The sequence below is a fragment of the Ptychodera flava genome, chromosome 9, assembly GCF_041260155.1.
Source record: "Ptychodera flava strain L36383 chromosome 9, AS_Pfla_20210202, whole genome shotgun sequence".
Taxonomy (NCBI): domain Eukaryota; kingdom Metazoa; phylum Hemichordata; class Enteropneusta; family Ptychoderidae; genus Ptychodera; species Ptychodera flava.
Genome location: NC_091936.1, coordinates 36,496,064 through 36,517,310, shown reverse-complemented (window position 1 = coordinate 36,517,310; position 21,247 = coordinate 36,496,064). Strand labels below are relative to the sequence as shown.

The 21,247-nt window shown below is 37.8% G+C and overlaps 1 protein-coding gene across 18 annotated transcripts in view; it reads right to left on the bottom strand.

Annotated features, from left to right (window-relative positions):
• LOC139140856 (histone deacetylase 4-like) overlaps positions 1-21,247 on the bottom strand; it is a 102,930-nt gene that overhangs the window by 10,532 nt on the left and 71,151 nt on the right. For 8 of the 18 annotated variants that reach the window (XM_070710322.1, XM_070710324.1, XM_070710317.1 and 5 more), the window contains 8 exons: positions 20,365-20,480; positions 17,115-17,234; positions 12,690-12,802; positions 11,691-11,828; positions 9,897-10,023; positions 5,369-5,488; positions 4,552-4,666; positions 2,671-2,842 (listed from right to left, as the gene is read on the bottom strand). In XM_070710322.1, coding sequence (XP_070566423.1) covers positions 2,671-2,842; positions 4,552-4,666; positions 5,369-5,488; positions 9,897-10,023; positions 11,691-11,828; positions 12,690-12,802; positions 17,115-17,234; positions 20,365-20,480 — 1,021 coding nt within the window. The remainder of the gene's footprint in view (positions 1-2,670; positions 2,843-4,551; positions 4,667-5,368; positions 5,489-9,896; positions 10,024-11,690; positions 11,829-12,689; positions 12,803-17,114; positions 17,235-20,364; positions 20,481-21,247) is intronic. The other 10 variants (XM_070710325.1, XM_070710313.1, XM_070710311.1 and 7 more) reach the window with 4 other exon arrangements.

The following is a 21,247-nucleotide window of genomic DNA, read 5'->3' as shown; positions in this document are numbered from 1 at the left end:
GTGTACAAGAAAATGTCAGTCAGAGGTGTCATTTCTCTTGCGAGCACTCTTGCTTTCTGCACACTGAGAGCGATGCTGGCTGTTGCTTTGTCAGATTCAGAATATCACTACTTAGACAAGCTCATTATCAGTAGGTTCACTAATCTGGTGGACTGTAGTAAAACTGAAATTGACCAGAGCCTGCAAATGTTGAACTCTCGCAATATTGCAATGAGCGCAAGTTTACAGATGGAATGCAGATGACAATTTTTGTGATGCAAGAGCCAATGAAAAGCTTCAAATTTTCAGTTTTACTCTGTTTTTCACAATTCAGGGTCTGGGTCCTCTATTTCAGAATATGAACCTAGCATTAACAAGTCATCGTTGATGACACAGTCCCCACTTGTTAATAATGGGTACTTTGATTACATGTCCTCAGAGAGGATAGAGTCCTCTTCATTAGTTAGGTCTGTGATAAAAATACTTTGATACAGATGGCGCTCAATGGCCAAGAATGAGTTCCATGGTGATGAAAACATAAAACCAATGTAGGCTACCATCCTAAAGTTCATAAATGAGTCAACTAGGAATTAATCAACAGGATGTTGCAAAACATTTTTGCATACAATTCTAACACTTAACAGATTATCACTGGTACCATATTTCATAAAGTTTGATGCAGTATTTACAACACTATGAGATCAACATCTGTATCAAGTTTCATCACATTTGACATTGTATTAATTTGTGGCTATATCACCCTAATTAGGAAAGTTCATTACTTATGCAATTACAAATTAATTAAAATGACACTGATAAATGTCTTTTTCAATGTTAAAGCAATGTGAGCTTAACATCGGTTAACATCTGTATAAAGTTTCATGAATTTGATGCAGTACATATTCTTGACATATCAGCCTACTTACGAAACTTCAATAATTGACATGTTACTGCTACATGACGTGAAACAAATTGACGAGCATATGTATGAAATAGGTCAATGTCAACTTTGAATGATACTGGTGGAAATATGTCTGAGTTATGGCTCTGTACATGAAAACATCGTAATAAAATGGCTGCCTAGAGACCATATTGGATCGTATCACATAAAAAATCGACGTACATATGTATGACATAGGTCAATGTCCTTGTACCAACTTTGAATAAAATCGGTTGAGATATGCCTGAGTTATGCCTCTGTATATGAAAAAATCGTAACAAAATGGCCACACAGCAGCCATATTGGATAATATCACAAAACCAATTGACGTGCACATCTATGACATTGGTCAATGTCCTTGTACCAACTTTGAATAAAATCGGTTGAGATATGCCTGAGTTATGCCTCTGCATATGAAAAAATTGTAATAAAATGGCCGCCTAGCGACCATATTGGATTGTATCACAAAACAAATCGACATGCATATCTATGAAATTGGTCAATGTCCTTGTACCAACGTTGAATAAAATCGGTTGAAACATGTCTGAGTTGTGGCTCTGTACATGAAAAAATCGTAATAAAATGGCCGCCTGGCGGCCATATTGGATCGTATCACAAAACAAATTGACGTGCATATCTATGACATTGGTCAATGTCCTTGTACCAACTTTGAATAAAATTGGTTGAAACATGTCTGAGTTATGGCTCTGTACATGAAAAAATCGTAATAAAATGGCCGCCTGGCGGCCATATTGGATCGTATCACAAAACAAATTGACGTGCATATCTATGACATTGGTCAATGTCCTTGTACCAACTTTGAATAAAATTGGTAGAAACATGTCTGAGTTATGGCTCTGTACATGAAAAAATCGTAATAAAATGGCCGCCTGGCGGCCATATTGGATCGTATCCCAAAACAAATCGACGTGCATCTGTATGACATATGAAGTAATCCTTGTACCAGGTTTGAATGAAATCGCTTGTTGCATCTCTGAGATATCTGTGTGAACGGACGGACGCACACACGCACGCACGGACGCACGGACGCACGCACGGACATGACCAAACCTATAAGTCCCCCTGGACGTTGTCCGTGGGGACTAATTAGCAATTATAAACAACGATAGATTGTGTCAGCTACAAACTTAAACTTCTTGTCTCTTTTAATTTTTCATGGGATGTTTTACTTTTTGACTTGGAGAGGTCTAATCCATCACATTATGCCTGATCCAGCCAAGCTGACATGCCACCATCATGTCGAGTTCGTTAAAATAAGCAAGGCACAACACGTCCCCATCTCTTACGTTAACAAAAACTTGAATTCCTAAAGGCCCTACACTAACTAAACCTGGTGTAACATACTTTGCCAAATAGGTGAAAGTACTGATAGATTCCGCTCAATACCACTTTTTACTGACTTGGCAAATGGGGAAGTGATACCGCCTGGCAAGGATTACGCTTACATCCTTTATCACAGTGACTGACTTATTGCGATTACTGGTAGAATCTCTGAATGGATGGATCAATGATTATATAGGCTTGTTGCAAAACAATACAATTCCATACTTTGCTTCCAAGATCCCATACTTTTGACAGGAATCTTATCTTTCTGCAAAGATAGGTCCCATCTCTCATGTAAATGAAAACGTTGGAATTTTTCTATCAGGTACTAGCCTGCAATGACGGCTAGCACTATCCCCGTCCATATGTGACATGCAAGCGTTCAGCACCTATGTGTGTGTACGTACCTGCTTCAGTAGCGTTTGTTGCTGCATCTGCATGTACTTTTGCTGTTTCTCCTGCAGGAACTGCTGGTGTTGCTGCTGCAGTAGCATCTGCTGCTGCTGCTGGAACTGCTGAATGTGCTGGCTGGTTGGCAGGGGAGCCGACTGCGTTCTCCCGAGGGGCCTGTGGTGGGATCTGGAATGGTTAGCCATATCCAGGAAGAGGAGAGAGAAAGACAAGACATGGTACTATTACTCAACACCAACATAACACCACAAGGGGGTAAGGCAAGGAGGTGGTGGGGGTGTGTGAAAAGGGAGGTAGAACTGGAGGACGGGGAACAGTGTGGAGGGGGGGGGGCAGAAATACTGCACGTTTTTCACTGTCTGTGAAGAATCAGCAAATTCTAGAAGCAATTTACCTCTTTACATTTGGGGAGTTTTTGCACTATATGAGCAACAGATAATTTTGTGATAAAATTACTCCATCCAACTCTCTAGTCTATCGGAATACAGAAATATTGGTAAAACAACGATACCACCGGGAAGACTTGCGACAATACTGTGTACATATGCTGAGACATTTTGACAATCACCATGTTGAAACAAAACATGAACAAACAAAATACAGTGCAGGTATTCACTGGACACGCACATAGAAAAAAAAAGAACTACACACTGTGGAACAGTTGCTTTATCGTGATTGATTCTATAAAGGGGAATGGTTGTGTGTGAAGCAATCACATCCAATGCCACACACAACTGAGTGCCGGGATGTTAAAAAAAAGAAGCTACTATATTTGGACCATAAGCTAAGCTACCAACATTGGCTGGTTTCCCAAGGTAATCGGTCACAAGAAGGATTGCCTGTGCGTTTTTAACCTTACCATACTCTAACACTCAACAGCTTTGTTTACGCCTGAGTGAAGCGTGTCAGGGTTTTGACAATGCTATATTTGGATACCAAATGATGGAGTGTGTACAGGTCTCTTGTGACCACAATTTTCGTCTTTCTTTACGACTCTTTTGGGAGGCAACTGAAATGTGCTGCACTTGATTTATAGTTGTTGTCAACAACACAGTGTAAGGATGTCACAGTTGTATGTAAACTAAGTTTTCAAACATCCAGTCTGCTATCACTGTGACATGCTCTCTAAAACCCTGTTTACTGATGTTGAATACTGTGAAACTTTTTTATTCAAGGTCTTTGGATGACATGAGAGATATGTTAAAAGAAGTGGAAGTCTGGTTGGAAATGTACCTTGTATGACATAACGTATTATGGTTGAAACACACCAAGACTTTTTTTGACGGGTGTAACAGCAGTGTGTTTATATGAATTTCAAGACCTTGAATTCTGAATTATGAAATAGGAGAAAAATACCAAGGTTTTAGTGAGAGCATGTATTTTCTTGCCCAGTGGGCAATTGAGACTGTCAGCACTAGTGTGTATTTGTTCACTTTTGATTGATTTTACTGCCAAACGAAACTGTGAGCCTGAAAACTATCGGTTGTTGAGTTGAAGTACCTACATCCTTACATTCACAATGGCATACATGGGCCACTCTGATTTAGATACACTGACGTTTTTTCACAGGTCTGTCACAAACGGGGAATGTCAGTATGGGCGGCCTAAGAAGAAATCATGACACACATCCATTATATGGTATTCAAAACCGAAAACTGAACTAAGAGTGAGGGCAAACAAACAAGCAAATGAAACAGTCACCTCTGAGACCACAATGTAAAGCACTTCCCAGGATGCCACTGTAAAAAACATTGACTCGTCAAAACACATATTAAAAGGCAAAAAAAATGATAGGTTCCGACCACAAAGACATGAAAAAAATTTTCCCAGCTCTTGCACGATTTGGAAGGCTTTTCTTCACGCTTGTGTGATCTTACCGTATTAGTCTAGCATGGGCTACTAACCCACTGCTCAGAGGGCTGGTGGAGTTGTTGTCAGCTGAAACTGGGATGCCTTGTATTGCGTGGGGATGGACGGCAGTAGCAAGGCCACCTGGAAGTTGAGAAAGACCAACAGCCATATGATTAAGACTTTATTTTGACAGGGATGAAGTTATCAGTTTCGGTGGCTTTCTATGTGGTGATTTTCTTTACATCATGAAAATTTTATCAAAATCAGTCATGAATAAAATTACACAGATTGTGTATGACATCACCGAGTAACATCGAGTAAAACTGTGCTGTATCATGCATGGACGTTTGCCGTGGTTGCCATTTGTGCACTAGTCTAGTATACATTTGTGATGTGTACTGTAAAATGACGTCACAGTTCCATAATTTGTTCAAGCGTTAACGGTAGGTGGGGTTGGAGATGTGTCTTTCAGTCTGTGTCAAGGTTCTGACACTCCTAATAAATCTTCAAATACTTCAAAATAGACAAAATCAACGCTTAATGGCGGCCAGGTTGTACATTTTACATTTTCTGAAAATCTATCCCGGAAGTTCATCCAGTATAATCAACTGGACAGTGAAACCACGGCAAAAGCAGACAGTCACCACTATTGCTGGACAGTAGTAGATGGCATGTTTGCAAGGTTGTATCTGATTGGTCAATTGTCACTATTCACAGCAACTTAGGTAGTTTATTTCTATTACTGCCAACCAATTGGATAACAGTTTCCAGATTGCTGCAAGTCAGCCCGATGGGGATGGTTGAGGACAGACCTATTCAAGGATGTCCCAGAGTCATACTTACTGGCTAATAGTGGATTGATGGGCCCAGGGGCCATACCTGCTTGCTCCAGAGCTTTCATCTGTGCTTGCACATAGGCAGGGTTGGTTGGGGGAAAAGAATTGTTCAAGTCGGCACTACCACCTGAAACAGTAAATGTTAGATTTACACAACGGTCAGAGATCTCATTTGATCGATGCCATGGATGTGAGACTGAAAAAAGAGCATCCAGAATACAGTCATCTTCCATGCACTGGTCAAATTGCACATACTCCTAACCCCCCTTCCTTCATACAAAGACTGAGTGATCTACGTGTCGATCTTTTCAAGTTCTTTGTGTTTGAATCCACCTATACCACTGAAAATAGTATTATTACCCAACTTAAGTTGTTTAGGGGACATTGGGCTGACTATACTAGTATGAAGAAGTAGAGAGAATTATTCATTCAGGGAAAAAAAACGAAGGAGCACACATTGCAGAAATAATGTTTCATATTATCTGCATTAGTATTAGACATAGGTGGCCTTGATGAAGGTCATATTGGTTTAAAAATAGCGTCAATGACACTGTAGCTCCCATCCTGGACTAATTAGTGTTTGTTCTCTGGTCAGATATTTGAACATGTGTGAAAGGGATAAAGTGCATGAAGTGAAAATACTTAAATGTAATGTACTGGAGACAGTGAAATATGTTTAATGTATTAATTCAGAATATAAAATGGAAAAAATACAGAATTAGAAATATTGTATACTGTGATACAACCATTAACTAAACAAGTCATTGACAATGACAGTCCCCACTTGTAATAGGAGTATTAGTCTTGATGGGGCAGGGAAATGTGGTCATTAAGAAGTATCACTGGAGTGTATATGTTGAGATCTATGGGCAAATAGGTCTATGTCGTTGTTCCCAATTTGAAACACATGAGGCATGTCTAAGTTATGGTTCTAAATCGGGAAAAAAGATCAGACCTCTAGCAGTATTGGCCAGCCAAGAAATACATATGCGCATAATAAATGAGGTACAAGATGTGACATCTTAAGGTCTAATATCCTATCAAAATTGGAGGGTATAGAACTTGTGGTTACTGAGATATGCATATATATGTATAATCAAGGTCAAAGGTCATTGAGGTTACATGACATTTTGAAAAAAAAATTATATTGCTAATTAATCCCTATATGCCAAAAAATCAGACCTCTAGCTCTATTCACTTGCCCAGAATTAGATGTGTGCAAAATTAATGAGGTAAAGCATGTGTTGTCATAAGGTCTCCCATCCTACTAAATACAAAGGACATAGCACTTGTAGTTACTTATTTATTGACATAAACATATATTTTAGGTAAAAGGTCATCAAGGTCACATGACATTTGGTCAAAAAATTTCTCTCCTATAGTTATCCCTATATACCAAAAATCAGACATCCAGCTCTATTGGCTTGCTCAGAATGAGATATGTGCATAATTAATGAGCTACAATACGGTATGTGGCATCATAAGGTGTCCAATCATACCAGATATGAAGGGTGTAGCACTTGTGGTTACTGAGTTATGGACAAATATGTATATTTGAGGTCAAAGGTCACCGAGGTCACATTACATTTTTCAAAAAAAATTCTCTCCTATAGTTATCCCTATATATCAAAAATCAGACCTCTGGCTCTATTGGCTTGCTCAAAATTAGATATGTGCATAATTAATGAGGTACAATATGTGGCATCATAAGGTGTCCCATCATACTATACATGAAGGGTGTAGCACTTGTGGTTACTGAGTTATGGACAAATATGTATATTTGAGGTCAAAGGTCACCGAAGTCATGTCACATTTTGTCAAAAAAATTGTATTGCTAGGTTATCCCTATATACCAAATATAGTTATCAAAACAAACCACCAATTGTATGAAACATGGGCCTAAATACAGACAGACTGACATTCACAGACTGGCATAGAGTGATGACATTGACCCCAAGTGTGCCTTGGCCCATGGAGAGTGATACAGATATAACAAAAAGCTGAATGTAATGATAAAATAGTTAAGTATAGGCCTACAGACACTGAGGGTGAATATGTTACAGCAATTTGATTAGTTTCTTTTCATTTTCTACTTCTGTGATAATTTTTAAGACAATCAAACTGCAAGGCAGTTTTAATATTTAATTGACATAATTTAATTTAATATTTAATATTTAATTATTTTATATTATTTAATTGACATACATGTTATCTTTTACAAGCACACAGCAAACTGTTCTTGATTTTTCATTTACAATATTTGACATAGACTGAAATACATAACATGCAACCAATATTTACATTTTGCCCATGCACCAGATACATGGAGAGATTTCAACATGCAATCATTAACTCAGAAACCCTATAGGGAAAAGTAAACATTGTTTTCTTCCAGAACAGCTGGTATATCCACATCTGGAGCAACTTACAAACTTAACCAATTACACAAGGATGATGACACAAGAGATAAAGTTAAACTTGACTATTCCTTTCAAATCCTTACCTAACTTGATTGACATCTTAAACTAAAATACACTGCATGTTTAATGGCACACAAAAATACATCAGGGGTGTACCATTTGATAAAAGGGGGTTGTCTGGAAGATTGATGAGGAACATTTTTTTATCCAATACACTGTACATTCTTTTTTTCCCACTATCCCACCTTTTCTTTTTGACAAACCTTCTGTGGCTGATTTTTTTATTGACATTTGTTTGGATTTTTTCAAAATCTGCCAGGATCCCCCCCCCTCCATCACTCTTTAACATTGAAAAAAACTTTGAATATATTTTTTGGAAACCAAACCTGCTGAAATCACCTCAGCTATGTTTTCTCATTATTTTTTACCGCATTTCAACACCAAATACAGTTTACCATTTCAAATGCTTACTGAATCACAACATTATCTTAAACATAGGGCCAATGTCCCTGAAGCTACTATAGACATGGATACAAAATTAAGTATTTCCTGACTGTATGAAATCATCTCACTAAGGTCATCCTAGGGACCTGTTAACCAAATATTAAAGCTGTCTGACCAGCGGTTTTGAAAAAAACAAGCGACCCAATAGTCGACAGAGCTTGCGCCGTGCAAACCTTTCCTCTGCCGCATGGCAAAAGGGAATTCACTCAGTGTCTATGAAACCCGCTCTCCAAAACTAGGTTATGTAGATATGTAGAGAGCAACTTTTTGTGACATATGTATTGATGAAGATGGTTGAGATCTTTGATAGCTCATTTCAGGATGGCCTGACCTAAAATGGCAACATTAGCTGCAAAAATACAAAATTGATGATTTCATCATAATTATGTATAAAAATGTATACAAAATATCAAAGCTATCACATGAGTAACTTTTGAGAAACAAATATTTTGACCAAAAATGGCAAAAATTGACTCAAAAATACAAAAATTGAAGATTTCATCAAATTTCACTATATCACACTAGGAGAACCCCCAGGAACCTGTATACGAAATATCAAAGGCATCAGACAAGTAGTTTTAGAGAAACACATTTTTTGACCAAAAATGTCAAAAATTGCACCAAAAATACAAAATTGCAGATTTCATCATATATTCTATATATCACATTTAGTTTATCTGTAGGAACCTGTATACCAAATATCAAAACTGTCAGACGAGCGGTTTTGATGAAATAAATTTTTGACCAAAAATGACAAAAAAATTCCTTAAAAATACAGATTTGCATATTTCATCACAATTTGAACAAATCCAAATTGGGTTATCCCTAGGGACCTGTATACCAAATATCAAAGCTGTCAGACGAGCGGTTTTGATGAAATAAATTTTTGACCAAAAATGACCAAAAAAATTCCTTAAAAATACAGATTTGCATATTTCATCACAATTTGAACAAATCCAATTTGGGTTATCCCTAGGGACCTGTATACCAAATATCAAAGCTGTCTGACCAGCGGTTCATGAAGAAGAAGATTTTTTACCAAAAACGCCTTTTTTGGCACTAATTTGTATATTTTCAACAATATCAAAAAATAAAAAAAAGCACAATTATTTCAGGTCAGCCCAAAGTACTTACATGCTAATTTTTCATGTAATCTCCTCAGTGGTTATTGAGATTTTCAATTTTGACTGTTTTTACATTTTTTCACTTAATTTGCATATTTTTGGCAATGACAACTTCATTTGAACAAAATCTCATCTACAGCCCATCATCCATGTACACACCAAATATCAAGATGAAATGTGCAGCGGTTTTGGAGTTTTTGATGTTGACGGACAGACATACAGACATACAGACATACAGACATACATACATACAGACATTTCCCTAGCCTATAAGAATAGCTCATTGCCATATATACATATGGCTATGGGAGCTAAAAATTAGGTCAGGGAGATTTGGACTTGAGAGATCTTTTTGAATTATAATGCATGGGTACTAAGACCACAATTATTGGCTTTAACATTGCATTTAGCTTTACAAGTACACCACAGAGAACTTTGGGTGTGGTTCAACGGCTTTTGAGAACAATAATGAAAGTAGGCTACATACCTTGTGGCAGGGGTACAAAGTAAGCCGGCGGCAACAAGTGGCCTGCTGCAAAGTGGTGCCCAATCCTTGATTTCAACAGAGCCTCAGTAGTGAGACCTGCCTGTGCAGCACTTATTGTACTTGATCCCTGAAACAAATACGTAAAAATCCATATGACCTCTTTCTCGTATAGGTTGACTGATTTTTTTTAATTCATGATGTGTATTTTGTGTCCACTTACAAAATTTTCAATTCAGTAAACTTGATATTGTTCGTCAGGTTGTTTCATATTACCAATTCTAAATTTGTTTTTCCCATACTGCACTCTACTGGTTAGCACGACCTATTTTCATTACACATCACATGTGTGCACCAAAATAGGCATGCAGCAGATGGTTTTTACTGGTCATTCTCGACATGTTTATTTCACTTTTTTCCCTCGAGGCCATGACAACTCAATATGGAATTTTTCCTTTTTATAGCACAGTCCTTGTTTTGACATGCCACCTCACTTATCTCCCCATTCAGGCCAGCACACGTGCCGTTTTGTTAAAGAGGGCTACGTGACATCAGTGCCCAATTGGTCGCTCTAGTGAGTATGGGTGCAACATGCAAATGAGAAGAACTCCGAACACGTCATCAAAGATGATGCAGAGCTGTTGCCCCACTTTGTTATTTTAGATTATATCATACCAGTATATTATTGATGGTGCAAATACAGCGATCTGATTGGTCGAGACATGAAAAGACCCGTGGTTTATTCGTGATATACCATGGCTGATACACGCGCGAGCTCTCAGCTCAAGCAAAAATACTTTTTTGACATTCCATGCCAGAATTTCAATACACTGGTATGATACACGCATTAATCACACCCAGCGATGGTATACCACTCAGTTTTGACCAGTTCACTTCATATAAGCACTCGCTATCGCTCATGCATATATGTCGTGAACTGGTCAAAATCTTGTGGGATACAATCGCTGGGTGTTGCTTAAATATCTTTCATAAATAATATCACTGTCACAGGAATACGTTATCTCTCAATTACAAAAAATACAGAGACTATTAATTTTGAAGGAAAAAAATTCAACATGATGGAAGGATAGGGTGTGGACACATACATAAATGAACAAATTACATGACCAGAAATGATGGAACGACACGAAATTACTACAGTCTACAGCAGATCATGTTGATGACACAGATTTACTCCAACACATGCAAAATTAGCCTTGTAGGTCACTCCAATAAAAACAGCAGATGATGCAGATACACATCTGGAATATGGACTTTCAATTAATCTTACTACTTAAAACAACTGTTGTCAACCTGTTCCTCCCCAATGCCCTTTGGACAGGTCTAACCTCACCATTAATAACAATGGGTTTGGGCCTGAACCATGGTGGCAAAAGGGTTAAATACAAGACAAAATCCTCTTTTCCGCAAATTTTGATGGGTATTTGTTTTCTACTAGAAATTAGAGCTTAAAACATCAAAGAATGGTATGGGTGAGTCTGCAATTTCAAAAATTAACAACCATATTCCAGCTACTGGAAGGTTTTGAATGGATGAATTGTAAAGATCCCCTGGATCTTGTGAAAGATGGTGTGGGCTATCAGTGAATTAAACATTTAGTGTATTTTCAGCTAAATTCAACCTGGTTATTGTAGACCATAAAACCCTTCAGGGAGAATGACAGTTAGCTTTCAGCTTGTTTGACAAAGCAGCAGCGAATCAGGTCCTTCATGTGATGCATTAGAACATCCCTTGATTTGTCCTCTTATGGTAAAACAAGGACAAACAGACACTTACTGGCTGTTGGGCAGGTGTGGATGTTGCTGATGCTGGCAATCCTAATGATATGTTAGGCAGTGACGGAGACGTATACAAGTTGACATCGTTGGTTCCCAACATCCGTTTCATCATCAGAGGGTATCCACCAACTTCAGCCTATCGATTTTGCCGGAAGAAAAAAAATAAAGATTTTGTTTATTGGGGAATTCAATCTACGACACATAGCATTAAGCTTCTATTCATTCATATGCATTCAATACTCTGGTCACAGAAATCCTGACAAGGGCTCTAAAGAACCTGAACCACACAGAACTATTCAAAGAATTTGGGCCATACACAACTTGCACCTTGCAGCCTCAGACTTTGCGATGCAAATTCTTCAACAGGTGGAGGAAAGATACGAGCCACGTTGAGTGAGATGGTGAACCTACACACCAGAAAGAGCTCACTTGAACTGAACCAAAAATATCCTCAAGTTTATAAATATTTCATTGATAAACACTCTCGTAAAATCTGTCAACACAGAGAGTTCATGACACAAATAGCATCACAGGTGTCGAGGTAAGTATTGTGCTCATAAATTTTATGCAAACTTGTAAAGATAATGGACTATTGACATACCTCTGAATATTACAGGGCAACTATTCAGTGAGTTTGAAGTGTTATGCTTTTTCATCTCACACACTTACACAAAGGGACTTTTGAGACATACAAAAGGCAGAAACACTTCAAAATTCAAATAGTAAAAGTACTCAGCACGGCTGAAGGTTTTATTTTTACATTCACATGTAAGGCTAACGAGTTGATGCTAAAAAGTTGGTAGTATTGGTGTTTGGCATTTTGCAGAAAGAACAACGCGGGATCTGTGAATACAAACTGTTGATATTGGGTTGCTATTACTGGGCCTGCATACTGAGAAGTAGTTATTATCAATTCAGTTTGCCAAGGGGAATACCACAATTGATGTGCAATATACTTCAAGCATGTGATACGTGAGCTATTAATATAGTACATTACCTCAGCTCCAATGATAGAAGTGCTACCATTGCCATTGTCCGTAGCTGGAATACCTCCACTCTGTGGGGAGCTAGGACCCGATCCGGGCGCACTGTTACACAGTGTTGTATCAACTGCGGATAAAATAGGCAATCAGAAAATGAATCTAACGGGAAGTAAATGCATCATCATACCGATGGAAACGAGATGGACTCTAAACTTACAAGTGTCTGATATTATCAGTTGTGTCCTATGTTGTTACCATGAAACGCTATAGCATCTGTTGGTAAGGGACATGTTTTGAAATGAACCTAATTCCACCTTAAGTGACAGTCTCTATCAGATATCCTTCATTCACTCTGTCTGTCTGTCTGTCTCTGTCTCTGTCTCTCTCTGTCTCTGTCTCAATTCTTTTGTGGCTAGCTTTAGGTTGCTTATTCATATTGCATGAAAGGTTGCCATGTACATAGTGAGCTGAATGACATGATTCAAAATGCAGGTACCCATATTTCTCTCAAGTGAAAAATGCCTGAGCTCTGTTGCATGCAGCTAAATAAATTACAGTAGAACGCCCCTCAGGGGGACAGATATTCAGACTCTCAAACCTTAAAATGCAGGGCCGACTTGCAGCGATTTGGAAGCTATCATCCAATTGGTTGGCAGAATCTTACTGTTATAATTGAATAAACTCCCTAGCTTGCTGTGAATAGGGACAATCAACCAATCAGATAAAACCTTGCAAACACGCTGCGAGTCAGCCTAAAATGAATAATCTACCACTTGTGGGGGCTCGTTATGAAGCTCAGGGAGTAAATAAAGTTTTCATCAACCTATTTTTGTGACAATCAAAATTTCCATTTTTTCCCATAGGCTTATCACAAGGATGGCATTCATTTTGAATTTCAAGAGTCAGCAAACGATGGGTTATTTTTTTCCCTGGTACCAAATTTCGTGCAGTGACCCTCGATTTTTATTGTTGGTTCTGAAAGGGAATGGTTCGAAGTTTCCTCATGGAAAAGTTCAACCTCAAGTTTAAATCTTTCCAACGTAAAAATTTCATCAGTGGCGATCATAAGAAGGGGGCACCACTCAATGAGTTTCTTTTCGTTGCAATCTTTACTGCATTATTGAAACCATAATTTATCAAAATGCATTATTTACGCAAGTGGTATGCAAACATTGATTGATCATCTCTGCAATGATACTATGGTTTTTAATCCCCCCCTACAAGAAACAATTGATCATTTTACTCCTACACACTATTACTATTTAATTGTAATATGAGTGACCGGCAAACAAACAATTGAGAAACACCGACCCAAATTATGGGATGCATGGATCATGATAAAATACTCAAATGAAGTATGACTTCAATATTAAAACAATATTTGCATGGTGGCTAGGTTAACAGTCATTCTGCAAAGAAAACATAACGAGTCAGTCACAGTGTGCTTGACATTTTCCGCATCACTTGGATTCCACAGTACACACAGGTGACAACTGGTGAGCTATATCTGAATGTTCTGTAGCTTTCTAGGCAGTGGGCTGATTTTGTTACACAGGCCAGAGTCACTCTTTGGGTGTGTAGCAATGAATTGCGTACTGTATTGGAGAGTTGCTTTCTGAAACTTGACAATCATTCTGTTCCATCTTTTCCAAGAACACAAGACAAAAGAAAATTTGGGCAAATAAAGGAAAGTAGACGTATAATTGATGTTTTATGTGAAGAGCCTCTGCATTTGGCCATGAACAACTCATTTTCTATCCCATAATGCATTTTGACTGATCCATCTGAAAATGTGGTAGGAAGTCTGAATGGCTTTAAACTCTAATGAGAGGAAAGCTGCACTCGCACCAAGTCAAGCAGTTTATCCTTGTTTGTACAGCTTTAAAAAAATTAAGTTCCCAGACACTTCACACCAAATTCATTTCGTACCAAAACCTCTTTGCCCTGAGAGTCACACTGCACCAAACCATTTCGCCCCCAAAACAACGCTACTTTGCCCTAAACTATCGGCAACTTGTAAAGCTGAAAATAACCAACCACTGGCCTCGAAGTTTTCATCAGCTATCAATCATCCTGAAACTAGAAGCCAAAATGTCTTGACACAAAAATGCTTCCAAGTTGCATGTAAAAACAATACTGTGATACATGGTGGTTTTGTGAAGGATTGGCGGTATGATGGTACTATACTTGGGGGTGAAGTGGTTTTAGTACGAGGTGGTACTTGGGGCAAAGGGACATGGAACAAGGAAGTATAGAACTTGGGACAAGGTGGTTTTGGTATGAATTGGTTTTGAGACAAAGTTGTGTGGGGCAACCTGGTTTTGGTGCGAGATGTCTGGACCTCAATACACAGCAGGTCAATGGAGTGTAATTGTTACATGAAGCACGTATCAATATTAGACAAAATTGACAATACAGTTTAGTTATAGGGGTCCCACATGGCTTGTACATAACCAACGAATATGGCCCCTTTTCAAACTGATGCAATAATTTCATCACATACAGTGGATATTTCTAATTCAAAATCCAGTATTTATACTATGTGTTGTTGTGCCTTGTAACCATTCATTGTTTGAAGAATGTTTGTGTGTAACCATCAATTAATACTGCAGCAATCCATCAAACAAAACAAAACCGTTTATTACACAATTTCATTAGACACTAAATGAAGTCAATTTGCTTTAGTCAATCAATTTAACCTGTGATATCTGACAATGATGAAATACAAAATGATTTTATTCAACACTGAAGCTGTAGTCAACCTGATCATCACATGAAAAGTTGACAGAACTTACTACAATTTGTGTTTTGTACCGCCATTTGTCCATACACGAGGGATGCCCTTCACCAACAGGTGGGAAATTTGGTAGCAGACAAAGCAACACAGAAGCTACGGCCATGAGTATTATTTCAAAATAACCAGCAAACAAATAGTTACGTAAAAGGTCAACCTGACACAGATCAATTTAGATAATTAAATTTGGGCATGTCGCCCTGGGTGGAATTTATTAATTTTCAATATCTTTATTAAAACAGCATGTTAAAAAAAATTTGAACACTCTAACCCTAGAATGTCAAATTCAATTTACATTATTAATAATCTTTTTTTTTATGTTCATAATCATGGTGAGTGGCACACTATGGTTGATGTAGAAGAGGCTACGAGATGAGGTCGGAATTTTATCTCAGACTGATATTGATCTTGTGAAATAAACTGGCATATGGGAAAAAGTAACGATGAGCTGACCGTGGGATTCATATTATTAGTTTTACCGATTTTTTTCTTTTTCTCAATGTCAAAGGCAATGCTATTATTGACGTAGATGGAGTGAAGGGTCGAGGGATAACATCTCACATTCATTATTATAATCCAAGTTGAAATGTTAGAGGTGAATTGCAAGTATAGCAGATGTGCATCCATGATAAATTCATGCCAATTTTGCAATTCCAAGATATCGAAGCTGCAGGGCATGAAAAATTCTGAAATTCCTACAACCCAGAGTTCCATCAACAAGAGCATTTGCATGCAGATGCAAATTTTCAATATAAAAACTAGGGCTTGTAATAATCTGTTTCAAAAAATTGTTTATGCATCAAAATAGTTTCATGGAGGGACCTGTTTTTTTTTATCATAAGGAGAAACGTGGTTCACATTTCAATAAAGACAACGTAAGTCTTTTTCACTCTTCATTCTGTGAGACAAAGAGAGACAAAAGAGTCTCCCAACAACTTCACATTTGTGTGTATCAAGTCTATCTGCAATTTATCTAGGGTTCATGATGTATTGGGTACTGAAAGATGTGTTCTCACATTATCCAAGTTAATCCGCGACAGGTTTGCCATTGAATTCAATTTTTCCTTTGCGCAAGATTGTTTCGTCCTTGTATACTTTCTCACAAAACAGTATCATTACCATTTCTAACCCCCCAGTCCCCCCCCAATGGTCATAGATACAGCAGTGTTATGAAACACCACCTGTTATGCTTTCGTCACAAATGCATTACAACTTATGACCATTAAACAGACTGGTTTGAAAAAAAAACAGTACCAAATGAGACTTTAAAGAGTTTTCCTTTGGACTGTGTTAATATCTTATAAGGGGTACTGTTAACAATAATTGTTGGTTGTAAAATTATTCTTCAAAGAAGTCATTCATATTACCATGCATTCATCCTCATTTTGACTTCAGACATGGTGCTTTACTTTCAATGCATATACCTTTTGCAACATACCCATACCAACTCCCTTGTCCGCATTGTAATAACGGCGGGGAAAAATGTCACCGTATGACAAAATTATGCTCTAAACGCAGGCATACATGCAATCAGAGTTCAGCTGCAGTAGAAACGAAAGTGGGTGGTGATAGAAGATGGTGACCTGGCGTGTGTTTTTTACCAGGGAAAGGGGAAGGGGGTGTTTCATTATTCCCAGGAACTCACTTGACAGGGGTTTGCGCTTAAGGCTGCTTGATCCATCCCTTCTTCGAAGCAGTGGGCTACTCCTGCGCTCCGTGACTTTCTCTTTTAACCTGGAACGCACCTTCAAGTTGGAGTCAGAGGCTAAAAAAAAAAGGCAAGAGAGAGAGAGATAGAGCAGATAGTAGTTCAGTCGAACAAACGAAAACAAAAAAACCATATATACCAATTCAAAACCAAAGTGAAAATCATGACAACTTAAAATTGAAAATTCCACACCAAATTAAAATAAAAGTGTACATGACACGAAACATGACATATTAGCAAGTTGTTGTTCATCAATACACAAGCAATGTTCCCGATCAAAGTTCAACATGCCATGCAAGCGTTCAAGGTAACTTTTTCTCCCATGCAACAGATGTACATTCAGCGTAGTGCTTTCTGAGGCAGACATGCAAATGTGGCAATTGTACCATCGTGTTCTAAAACAGGGACAGAGTTAGCTGTGCCACAGGTGTGTCATTAAAACTCTCACAGACGACGGACATGTGTCTGCTCTGGGGCAGGATAGGGCAGAGGTGAATAGAGAGACAACATTTCCCAAGTGTACGTCTATGTTGCTGGTGGGTGGGGGGGTTTATAAAACTTGACAAAGGAGAGGATACTGTATGTTAGGTTTTACTGGGCAAATATTGGGAGATGGTGGAATTATCACATTCATCGACCGAGAATGACTGCAACAACACTACAGTGGACAAAATCAAAAGGTTGACAGCACGACAACACGGATGAGAGAACAACATATGGGGGATCTACAGACGAATTCCAAATTGCAACTAATCTCTTTAATGACTAAGATGGTATGAATATTAATGTTTGGAATTAATCATGCTTAACAGCTTTCTATTTTTATTGCCTGGGTCTTTGTACCCGATGGATTACTGTAAATATGGGAACTAATTGCGGACAGTCCCGTCCTTGAAAAGCTAGTCAATGGACGGAACTACTGTGAGTTTTTGCCTCATTGGGCAGCAAATGATGATTGCTGTTAAACGTTTAGAAGTCAGCATTTGACTTGTATCAAATTACCCCAGGGCAGGAGCTCCACTTGTTTGCCTGTTCACTTTACCAAATTACTTATGAACAATGAATTAATTTTATTTTTCTCTCTTCTTTTCTGTCGAATGGCAGAGATCATTAATAAAGGATAATCAATAACATTTCAAGGCTTTTGACAATCAATGGAGCTGCCAATTTTTCTAACCATGGGTAATGTTGCACGCAGTGGTATAAATGGGTAACAAATACCCTTGATTTGAACCAACATATTTGAATTTAAATAGTTTCTGTTGTACTGAATTTTAAGTCACATTTCCACCTTAAAATCACCATGAAATAATGTTCAACAAAACTGTGATCTTGTAAATGTGATTGTGTTGGAACTTCTTTGAGAGAAATGTAAATTGACTGTAAAGATTTACAGATATCAAAAATACTGCACTTAAATTTCATGCAAGCTTCGATAAAAAAACTGATATTCATTGTACATGGACAGTGCCCCTGCACATTTCTTGGGTTACATAAATCCAAGAGTGCCACTGTACTATACGTTTGCAGAACAGGTGCAACTGGTTGCCGTATTTTCATTCAGACAAGTCTGTCTACAATGCCTTTAAACTCTCACTACTAAATTGCCAGCTCCTCCCACAAACAATCATCATTTTCAAGTACCTTGAAACTGTCCATGATAATAAATAGGAGCTTTCTGTTTACAAGGAAAAGTTTAATACCAGACTTTCACTTCATGAAGTAATACCCATTTGTACAAAACATATTGAATTATGGGTAATCACATGTACTGTGTTCTTGATATTAACTATTAGCAGAGATACACCTGTACACAGAGTGGTACCCCTTTCCCCACAAATTAAAGTTTAGAAATTTTGGTATTCCAAAACGAAACAGAAAAGAGAAAAAACTTTCTCAAGAAACCATGGATAGTGTCAGCCCCAATTTGAAATTCGCTTTTAAAATGTGCTGTAAAATTGGCAAAAATCTCAACTGACAGAAAGACGTTTTTACCAAATGGGCTACACTGGAGGTGGTGACACTCTCAGTCTAAGATAATTGATGCGAGAATGCTTCAAAACACTTTCAGAGTACATCATCCAAGATTAATCCTATCTGAGCACACTGTAAGTTCATTACATTTTCGCATTCTTGTTGGCATCTTATGGTAAACAGCAAAACATATGACCTGTTGACTTGTTTTGTTATTTGTTTCTTGTTTTGCAGGAGACAGCTTCAGTGGCATGTGTGTTGCATCTTAAAATATCAGTATTGACTGTCACCTCCATGACTCTAGAATTCAACACTGTTGTCACCGACATACTCATTTTTTTTTTAACACACATCACATCACATAACATACATCTACATCTACAGAGGCCTTAACCTGTTCACCCCCAATATCCTGTAAACAGGTCCACACTCACCATTGATTACAATGGGTTTGGGATAAACCATGGTGGTGAAAGGGTTAAACAAGACTCACACAGCTGCACAACGCAAATACTTGCAGTTTTATTGTATTACAAGACACAAAACACAAGAACACTGCTTTCGAAAGCAAAGACAGACTTCACGGATGGATTCTGGTAAAACCGAAAAATTTTGCATCATGCAAGCAATGTATGGGTCATAAAAATTTGATGATTAACATCATTTGAACCAGGAATGAACGAACTGTCATGTTTGGATTTCATGGAAAGATGCAGTTTATGACTCAGCATGCTGGAATTCAAGCTTCATTTCTGAAAATTGGTTGGATTACATGTGGTACATGACTGGCAAAGACTCCAAAAATTTGACATTTTGAGAGAACAATGATAGATGGATATCCACACACAGATGAAGTGATAAAGCAAATAACCCTGTTTTAAATCTAGACGGATAACGCTACTTTTATACTTTACTTCTCGTTAAATTAGTGAAGTTGTGTGCACGCCCACTCTTCCAAGATCATAGACTGAGCAGATCATCATGAATAGTTGAAGAAAGAACATTTTCAATCGTCACTTTGTTCTTTGTTCTTTGATACAATTAACATGGCTTATGTAAACATTGAGAAATCGTGATTTCTCGGGAAGCTTCCAGTTTTTTGAGTAGTTTATACGTACGTGTTTCTGTATTTGTTTGCATATGTGTGTACATATGAGAGTGTGTCTGTCTGCATGTATCTGCCTGTTTGTATGCAGGCCAGTGCATATCTTACCTGTTTTTCTCAGCGGGAACGCATGATCATACTGACCGAGTACTGGATGCTGATATGGAGGTGAGACGCCACTGTGTGGAGGGGAATGATGTTCCAATGAACTATGGTGAGCAGCCCTACAACAGAAAGGGTGGAAAAAGTAAAAATAAAACAGCAATGCAGCTTTGACAGTACTGCCAGGTACAAAACTGAAGAGAATACAATGGCTACTTTGAGAAAACTTGAAAGCACAAAATTGATCACCAAAAGATGTGATGAACATTTTTCATGAAGATTTATGCTATTTTGATGAGCATTGTATCCAATGAAATTGGTCTTGTACCATCATTCAAAACAGTGCTTCCTTTCAACATTTTGCCTTCATGCTTTGCATAAATGTTAGCTTACATTAATCTGAAGACAAGAAACACACTGCAAAGGCATGTTTCTTTTTAAGTTTCAATAGAGTCTGGTACTTTTTTAAGCCAGTGGATTCTTGTTGAACATAGTTTTCTGCTTATGATGTCTAAGAAAACATAACAAATTAAATTGGAAATAACATATAATAATAAGTGTAATTTTCGTATTTCCAAATGGCAACAATTTCAGAATACTGCTGGGTATTGACCATGGATACATCAAATCCAACAGTACTTGTAGGAGACACTTTGACCTGCGTGTTCATCAAGTACTGTGCTGACTGTAATAAAACTTCACCAAACTGTTATGAACTGTAACACATTAAAGGGCTAGTATTAGTAACTTTGACCGTGTTTCCACTAATTTTGCTCAGTATTGCAAGTTCTTGTTCTACACTCAAAACACCTACTTCATGGTCTTTTCACAGTGTATTTAGCATATAAACAAAGCATCTATAAGTGTAAAATGCACTGTTATTGTTTAC